Source organism: Cucurbita maxima, unplaced genomic scaffold (assembly GCF_002738345.1).
Source record: "Cucurbita maxima cultivar Rimu unplaced genomic scaffold, Cmax_1.0 Cma_Scf00016, whole genome shotgun sequence".
Classification (NCBI taxonomy): domain Eukaryota; kingdom Viridiplantae; phylum Streptophyta; class Magnoliopsida; order Cucurbitales; family Cucurbitaceae; genus Cucurbita; species Cucurbita maxima.
In genome coordinates, this window is record NW_019272032.1 from 2,735,069 (window position 1) to 2,744,794 (window position 9,726).

Consider the following 9,726-nt stretch of genomic DNA (forward strand, 5'->3'; position numbering starts at 1 on the left):
ACTACCATTATATAACTAATAAAAAAATCAAATCAACGGATCTATTGTTATTTAGTAAATAATGTTTATATTTTCAGTTACAAATATCCTTCCGTATTTTATAAGTTATATAACTAATGCTTATTTGTTTTTGTTTAATATCTATTTGTATGGATCCCAAATTTTTCAAATATAATTTTTTTATTATGTTATTTATTGGAACCATTCAATTTGAATGTTGTTTTCAATCTTATCATAAACAGCACCTCCACGTGCATCATTCTTTGTGAGCTATTTTGTTTTTAATTATTTTTTTATTTATTTCATTTTAATTTTCATCCACTCTTAAAAATGAATAATTGTAGCCATGACTTTAAGAAAATAAAAACTAAATCTATTAATTGAATTTTGATATGTTTTTATATTGCAATTAAATCGATTATTTAATAAGTTAATGATACGTGAATAATTGGCCAATAATTCTAAATAATGGATCACAATACTTGAAAATAAATTTTAAAATCCAATTTTTAGATCTAAGATAATACCATATAATATTATATTTGCTTATCTTTTTAATAAATGTACAAGTGAAGGCTCTTGAATATAAAATTTAAACATTTTTTACTTTTTATTTTAAATTTTTAATTGACGTCATGTAATTTTTTTTTATATGTTTTTTTTTTTCTAACATCAAATTTCATCCCTCATTAAAAAGAAGAAGAAAAATCAAATTTAACTTTTGGAAAGAAACAATAATTGAGTTAACCATTTGATCAATAAATCCATACCTAACATTGAAAAAATTAATTGGATTGGATTTGAAATGAAATAAGATATTTATAAATAAAATGAAATATATACCTTACAATTTATTATTTTTTGAACCACCCTTTTCAATCTTTTTATTATTTTTTTTGATCTCGATTATATTCAAGCAAGAATAAAAATTTAGACGACCTTTTTCAATCTATTTTAATTTTATAATTGTCACAATAATCAAATATATTATTTTGCTTGATAAAATAAGATTTTATTTTTTTGGGTCAAAATTATTCAACGATTAAATAACGTATTCGTCATAATTACGATATTATTCAAATTGATATTAAATTATATATTATTTAATTAAAGAATGAAGTTAAACCGTCTATACTTAAGTGGGCCCAGACAAACAGACAATCAACTGGATTTAAACCGTCCGGCCCAAACAATTAATTGAATTATTAGGCCCAAACCGATAATTGAATTTATGCGGTTATTTGAAACCCCAAACATCCAAAAACCTGGCGGCAATTCCCTTATAAGGTGTTTTAAAAGCTTCTGGGTTCCTTCTTCTCTCTGTTTGCTTTGCGCCATAGTTCACTTCCTCTTCAACATATTTCTAAACCCCTACTCTGTTTCTTCCCGCTTTGTCAATGGAGTTCTGGGGTAAGTGATCCTGGTTTTTGTTCTTGTTGGCTTAAGCTATGAGTTATTCAGTTTCATTATTTCACTTCTGCATTTTGTTTCGTACTCATAATATAGCTCGGGTGTCTTTCTTTCTCCTGCATTTATCCTCTCATCGTCTATATAGTATATAATAGTTTTAGAAAGCTATTGAATTACTCGTTTTAAGCTTCTTTATCCTGTTTTCTTGTTTGCCCTGGAGGTATAAAGGGTTGGGTACATATACTATTGTGTCAGTTTGAATTTTGGAACTTTCAGATGAACAACTTGTCGTAATGTATGAGGCAGATGCATAAACTGATGTTTTATGGATGTCTCAATGTTATAATGTTGTCTCGTAATATTTTAATTGACAAATACTTGTGAATTTTTGAAAGTTCATGATGGATTTGTGTTCTTAGGTGTTGAGGTTAAGCCTGGTCAGGCACTCTCTGTGAAGCCTGGAGATCAGAAATATCTGCATCTATCACAGGTACTGTTGTTGCTGCTGTAGTTGTAGACTTTATTTTAGAATTTTTGCCCAGTTGAGCCACTGAGCCTCTTTGTTTGATATCAATCCCCCATTATAGTTAACTTGATGAAATCTTTTTATGCAGGCTACTCTCGGTGATTTAAAGAAGGACAAATCGAAGGAATCCGTGACTATTTTTTTGAAGATCGATGAACAGAAGCTTGTTCTGGGAATTCTCTCTGCAGAGAAGTTCCCTCAGCTATCATTTGATCTCGTGTTTGAGAAGGAATTTGAGCTCTCACACAACGGGAAGAGTGGAAGTATTTACTGTATGGGATACCAGGCTTCTGCAGAAGACCAAGAACAATATCCTTTCTTACCAGCTTGAGCGATTTTGTTTCCCCTTGCAGCAATGATACTGAGTTGTTTCTTTTTATGGTTGTTGTAACTGAAGTCAGAAGCCACATTTCTTATTTGATTTCAAGATTGTGCTATCATAGCCTATGCGTTTAGTTTCAAGGAAATTATAGCTATCTTGGAAGTCAGTTATGCTATTTAATATGATGACATTTGTTTTTACACCTCTATTCTCATTTATTTCTAGTATCCGTTTCTTCCATAACTCTTATATCTTGTCTTCTCTATTCCACTGAAGAGTATTCTGGTAAATTTTTAAACATTCACATGTCTAGTACCCAGACAGATCCTTTCTGTTTCTGACAATGAAACTGATTAGCTGAGTGTGTGTTTTCTCATTTCAGGTTCTGATTTTGGCTCAGAGGATGAGGAACTTGCTCTGCAACATGTGCCGAATGGTACATGCATCCGGTCATGTAAATATAATAGGAGTTTGGTTACTAGAAATATTCTTGGCACTGCCTCCTTATCTCGTGATGATCTACTTTCAGGAAAACCTAGCCAGAAGGAGGAGAAGTCTATTGTGGGAAAACATAGTTCTTTGAAGCCCGAAACTTCAAAGAAGACAGATTCTAAGTCCCTGGAACCAAGCAAGGAGGACGAGGATGATGATTCTGAAGATGACGACGAATCTGATGATGAAGATTCAAGTGATGAGTCTGATGAGGTAATTGAAATCAAAGTCTTTTGCATCTATTATATTCTGGGAGAAATGATTGAAAAAGATGTTTTTGTTTCCTTGCCTGAAGAGCATGACACAGGTGCCTTGCTATACGAAGGGAGTTGCTTTTCCTCTGAAGCTTCTTTTTTCTCCAAATATTTGACAAAAGCCCTAGTTTATTAAAATTGTCATTATTTTAGTATTCTTAATAGAAGACTTTTTTCATATGTAAATATTTTAGTTACACTTTCCTACTGTGTGCTCCCCAATAACAAATCCCTCAACTTTGTTTTGTCTTGTGCCTAAGTTCTTGAGGGTTATCGTATTTCGTGTCTATCTCTTTGGAGAGTTAATATCAGTCGTGCATATGAAATTGAGATCACTAAGTATACATGATTCAATAATGACTCTTGGTATTAATTTGGTTCTTACTGTGAGTTTTCAATATTGGATTGTAGTAATGACACCTTTGGTTCGCTTCTATAGTGATTATTATGGGAGTCATCAGGATAGGCCTCTTCATGTGCTTTCAAAACACTGCATAGAGGAAATGATATGCAACTTAAACATATTTGTCCTTCATGATTCACGCAACAAGCTTTCACCATTTGTGGTTTTGGAATTTTATCTATTCAATTAGTTAATCTTGTCATGGCGACCTTTTGAGGTTTTTGATTGTTTCTTCAATTTTGATTTGGGCATTGTCCCAGCTATAATAACCCTGAACCCTTTCTGTTTAGTTGTTCAGTATTCATTAGATAATGAAATTATGTTGACAAATTGCAGGAAATGCTCGGATCTGACAGTGACTCTGATGATGAAGATGATGATATTGAGAGTGAGGAGACACCAAAGAAAAAGGTGTATTTTTACTCCTCGTGTAACTTCTATATTGAAACATCTAATGAATCTCATTTATAGTTTCCTTTTAGCATCATTTTTATCAGCTCGTGTGCTCTTGTAGGTCGAATCGAGCAAGAAGAGGTCGAATGACTCTTTCTCCGTGACCCCTGTTTCTAAGAAGTCCAAGCTAGCTTCGGCTGAGAAGTCCGGTGATCCTTCTAAACCCTTCATTTATTTCCGACTAATGTTAATAAGCCTCAAATTTTTTTATTGGTACGCCATTAAAAGCCCCATTGATTTGAATTGGTCCTGAACTTATTAGTTGTTTGTTGCCAGGTGCGAAAAAGGGCGGCCATACAGCCACTCCCCACCCTGCTAAGAAACCTGTGAATACCCCAGCCAAAGCCGCCATCCAAAATCCGGTGGCCAGTTCTCTTGCAAATCATGGGACAGGTTTCTTTGTCTCGATATATATCGATTTTACTCATCATCATTGGATGTTAATGTGTTAAGAAATAGAAATAGAAAATAGAACCGGAAAAGTGTATGATCTTCATTCAGGTTTACGACGTTTAAAGAGATACAAACTATTAACTAATACCTAAAAATAGAAAAAAATAATATATCTAACTAAATCTTGTAAATAAATAAAATATACGATTAATCAAATTTATACTAAAATATCTCATATATATTCTAACTAATATATCTCCAAAATATCCTCTCAATATAATGTCATGTCCTCTGTTGTTCGTTTAGGTCCTTCGGTTCGGACGGTGCCCTTATGTCGCACGGTAAAGGAAAGCACGGTGGTGGTAAGTGAAAAGAAGAGTTAGCAGTGAAGGATAACATATTATTTTGCAGCTCCAATATGTTATTCTCTAAGATAGGTCGTCACCATGGCTGAGATTTCGTATCGATGTTTGATTATAAAACGAGAAGCCGAAGAGAAGAATTTATATTATTCTGTGTTTAGGACTTCAATATCATTATAATTCGTTAGGGAACAAAAAGCTAATTTTTTTTCCTCAGATTATCTCTAAATTGATTGGTATATAAACATACTATATTTATAATGCATAATCTTTTTATTTTAGAATATATTCCTTATTTGTGTCGATGTGATACTAAAACATAAATCTATTAAAAATTATAAATTAATACGTACTAATAATAAATAAATGAAATTTAAATTATAATTATTATGCAATATTTTGATTAACGTTTAAGTGTCGTTAATTATTAATTAGCGGCTTTCAAAAAAAAAAAAAAATTAATTAGGCCCAAGCCCACACTTACATGGGCCAAGATGCAGGAGTAACAAATTGGGCTCGAGATCGATGATTTGACCAGGCCCACACCGACATTGAAATTTGTCATTCGATGATTTGAAACCCTAAGCAACCCGAAAAGCTGGCGCCAATTCCCATATAAAATGCTTCAAACACTTTCGACTGCCAATCACGTCTGTCCGATCGTTCGTTCTAAAGTTGTGTCACTGTTCATTTCTTGTTCAGGGCTTTTCTTAAACCCTAGAGTCTTCTACTTGCAGTGTCGATGGAGTTTTGGGGTAACCTAATGTTCTTTTCCTCCTCCTTAGCTTTATCGTTAATCATGTTTCTCCACTCTTCACTTTTGCTGCCGTCTGTTCAATATATATGTTTTTCGGATTGCTTCGTTTATTGTTTGTTCTTTTTGCTTTTGTTCTCTCAATCTCTTTAGCTTGTTTTTATTGTATTATACTAGCGAGTTGTTACCAGTTCTCGTAGTATTTGGATTGCTTATAGTCATCACGATTTTTTTTTTCTTTTTTTGTGACATGATGAACTAAGAACATTCGTTATATAATTGGTATTGTAGGTGTTGAAGTTAAGCCTGGTCAGTCACTCGTTGTGAAGCCTGGAATTCAGCAATACCTGCATCTATCACAGGTAGGGGCTGTTCTTATTATTGCTATTATCATTTTCCCAGTTGAACCACCTGGTTTGGTGTAAGGTCTTCTCACGTAGCACATTTGATGAAATGCTTTTATTCAGGCGACTCTAGGTGAAATAAAGAAGGACAAAGCAAATGAAAACGTGACTATCTTCTTGAAGATTGGTGGCCAAAAGCTTGTTCTTGGCATTCTCTCCGCAGAGAAGTTTCCCCAGCTATCATTTGATCTTGTGTTTGAGAAGGAATTTGAGCTCTCCCATAATGGGAAGGGTGGAAGTGTTTACTGTGCTGGATACCAGGCTTATGCCGAGGATCAAGATCCATATCCTTTCTTCCTTTTTGAGGATTTATATTTCCCCTTGCATTAACGATAATAAGCTTATGAATAATTTGAAGATTATATTTGTTAGCTTCTAATGGCTGGCCTTCAAAGTTTATAGTATTTCGTATAGGTGATCAAAAGACTTGATGTATGCATATTTTTATTAATTAGCTTAATTAGAATTTTTGAAGCTGAATGCTACTTTATATGATGGGATTGAATTGTTTTTTTCCTTGACCACTTCCTGTTCTCTCTTTTCCACTGGCGATTATTTTGGTAAGTTGTTTCACATTCATAAGATCTTTTACCTCGACACATGTCGATTGAGGAAAATTAACTTAGAGCGTGTTGTATCTATTCAGATTCTGATTCTGGCTCGGAGGATGAAGAACTTGAATTACCCCTTGCTCAAAACGGTAAATGCAAGCCACTACGAAAACGTTGGTGTTTTTTTTTTTTGGAAATATACTCAAGACTCTGTACGCATTATCTCATGATGACTCTCTATCAGGGAAAGCTACCCAGAAGGAGAAGGCTATTGCCGATAAAAGTAATGCTGCAAAGGCTCTGTCTTTAAAGAAGTCAGATGCAAAGCCTTCGAAACCAAGCAAGGATGAAGATGACTCTGAGGATAATGATGAGTCTGACGAAGATGAAGATTTTGATGATGAATCAGACGAGGTAGTATAAAATAGATACTTTCAATTGTGTTTGTATTCAAATTATTTTGTTTGCTATGGATTTTATCTATCTTCTGAAAATGTATGAATTCTTTGCCAAATTCAAAAGACTTGAAACAAGATTTTGAAAGCTAGATAAGAAAACAGGAAATCCACCGGTAGAACTAATATTTATAATCTTCTTTGTAAAAAACCAAAAATCAAATAGTTGGAAAATGTTGGTGAGTTCTTCCATGCATCAACTGAATATAAGTTATTCCGTCATGGGTGGCATTTATCGAACTGAAAGCCCTAGATTATTGTTAATACCATTGTTGGTTCTCCTCCACATTTAACTTTGCCTATTTCCTTTTTTCATGTGAAGTAATCAGGAGGTGAGATTCTACATTTTCTTTTGTTGTATATTTTTCCCCCTTCTCGTGTCCTGTTCTGAAATGGCCTTCCAACTCATATTTACATACAAGCATTGAATGTATGTTTTTTTTTTTTTAATGAAACATTTGCAAAACACTAAAAATTTGGTTCACTGAAGTTTTATATTCAAAATCACGTGGGCAATACTCTTGATCTGGAGTGTATGCATCATAGTCTACGGTGACTATTTCAGTTTTCAATTATTTCTGTGATTTGGCTTGGACATTTACATTGTGATAATCGGCAGGAAATGCTCAATGCTGACAGTAGCGACTCCGATGATGTAGATGATGACACTGAAAGTGACGAGGAGACACCGAAGAAGGTGCTTGTGATCATAGTAACGTTGTCACCTTTTTTATCATATGTAGCATCATATTGATTACCTCTTATCCTTGTAGGTTGAAGCAACCAAGAAGAGGCCAAATGAGTCTGCCTCCAAGACGACTCCCCTCCCTGCTAAGAAAGCAAAGTTAGCTTCGCCTGAAAAGACTGGTAATTCTTTCGACTATTTAAGACAAATATTTCACTATTTTGTTTTTTTATAAAGATAAACAGACGTACATTTGGTAACCTTTTCTTATTTCTTGTTCATTCTTCTTTATAGAAAAAAAAAAACAAAACAGACACATGTTAGGTAATCTTATCTTGTTTATTGTCTCTGAAGTTTTCAAATTAAATATGCAAAATTTTTACTTGAAAATTACTTTTTAAAATTAAAAATCCAACATTTTTATGTTAAATTTACTTGTAGATAGTTATTGTGCATTTCTGAAAATTAGTTGCAGGAAGCAAGAGTACGGTTACTGACACTTCTGTCTCTCAAAAGCTGAAAACAACAAACATGAACATTACCAAATGACTCCTTATTTACTCCATACTCTTGCATTTTGGCAAAAGCATTGTTTCAAGAATGTCCGGAGTCTTTTTAAAGCTTTTATAGAATTGCCAATTATAGCTAACGCTCGTCTCTTCCTCTATCAACTGATCATAATGTTGTCTATATTCTGAAATTGTTGGTTGTGTATTGCCAGATTCAAAGAAGGGGGGCCATACTGCCACTCCCCACCCAACCAAGAAGAACGCTAAAACTCCTGCCAAATCAGAGACCCCAAAATCTGGTGGGCAGTTCTCTTGCAAATCCTGCGACAGGTATGTTTTTGTTTTTGTAAACGAAAGATTACTTGCTGAAAATGGAAGGGTGTACTTATGATTCTGACATAATGTCCTCCGTTTCGTTTGTTTTAGGTCATTTGGTTCTGATGGTGCGCTTCAGTCGCACAGTAAGGCTAAGCACGGGGGTAAGTAAAAGGAACACTGCCATATTTTTTTTCTGCAGCTTCTTCAGTATGTTGCTTTCTAAATAGATTAGAGTCTCGGCTGAAATTTTGTGGTGGGATGGGATTATAGGACGAGAAATGAATGTGTTGAGTTTGAGGAAGATGAATTTAATTTGATAAATGTATGTTTTCTTGTTTTATTGTTGTACTTATTATCATTATTATTCCGAAAAATGTGATAGGCTGGTTTCCACTGCTTGCATTTTATCTCGAATCCTCTTTTTTATTTTCGTCCCCATCATTCAAAGAAAGTTCGATTTTAGTTTTTATATAGTTCACGAACCATATACATAATTCCCCAATAGTTCGAAGAAAGTTAAGAATTTAGTTTATATGGTTTTAAAAGTTAGTATTTCATATGAACAGATTTGATCAAGGTAGTTGAGATTTGATTAAGGTAGTTGAGGTGGTACAATTATATTGTCCTATTCTATCCTTTTTCACTCAAATGGACCATGCTTTGGCGTCCGCCTTTGTCGGCGCTGATCCCTCTCTCTTCATAGGCTTCTGCCGACACTGTACCGTTGAAATATCCCACGTGTTAAATTAAAAATAAAAATATAATATAAGTGTCCATAACCCAAGGTTTAATCTTCATTTAAATTATTTATTTCACTCCCAAATAACCATAGGGTAGTTTAAAATTAGTTATTTCATTCCCACCGACACTACAAAGTCAAAAGTATAAGCTGTAACAAAATTATAATTATTTAACTTAGGAGAGATGGAATCCAAATATAATATAAAGTCATAATTTATATTATCTAATTCACTAATCATTGACTAAAGGGTAAAAGGAATCTAATATTTTAATCTTAACTTTCAAATAGTAAAGAAAGACCTGATTATATTAGCCAATTGAACAAAAGATTAAATGTTTGATATTTTTAATTTTTTAAAATATATTTATCTTGTTTTTAACATGGATCCAAGTTGTTCCAATACATATTTTATTTGTAAAAAGATATTATATAAATAAAATTTCACCATAAATAAAAAAATTAAAAAAAAAAAAAGTATCCAAATTTCAAACATGATGATACTCTTGCATGACGCTAACAATCAATAGGGGAAAAAAAATACAAAAAGAAAAGTGAAAATTGATTTTGTCCCCTAAAATGCATTGTCCTAAAACATTTTCCCCTGAAAAATAAAAATAAAAATTAAAAAAAGGAAACAAATTGACCAACAACCCCAGAAAATTACAAAAAAAAAAAAAAAAAAAAAAATTTTTT

At 33.0% G+C, this 9,726-nt stretch overlaps 1 protein-coding gene and 1 pseudogene across 1 annotated transcript; both read left to right on the top strand.

Annotated features, from left to right (window-relative positions):
* The first annotated feature begins 1,267 nt into the window (after window positions 1-1,267).
* On the top strand, window positions 1,268-4,808 carry LOC111491388 (annotated as a pseudogene).
* A 419-nt stretch (window positions 4,809-5,227) lies between these two features.
* Window positions 5,228-8,643, top strand: LOC111491387 (histone deacetylase HDT1-like). The gene is made up of 10 exons (XM_023140304.1): window positions 5,228-5,370; window positions 5,661-5,731; window positions 5,837-6,057; window positions 6,320-6,333; window positions 6,420-6,473; window positions 6,569-6,738; window positions 7,399-7,476; window positions 7,553-7,646; window positions 8,186-8,303; window positions 8,400-8,643. Exons 1-10 carry the CDS (start codon window positions 5,358-5,360, stop codon window positions 8,458-8,460), a joined length of 894 nt encoding a protein of 297 aa, XP_022996072.1. The 5' UTR covers window positions 5,228-5,357; the 3' UTR covers window positions 8,461-8,643.
* Window positions 8,644-9,726: the final 1,083 nt, after the last annotated feature.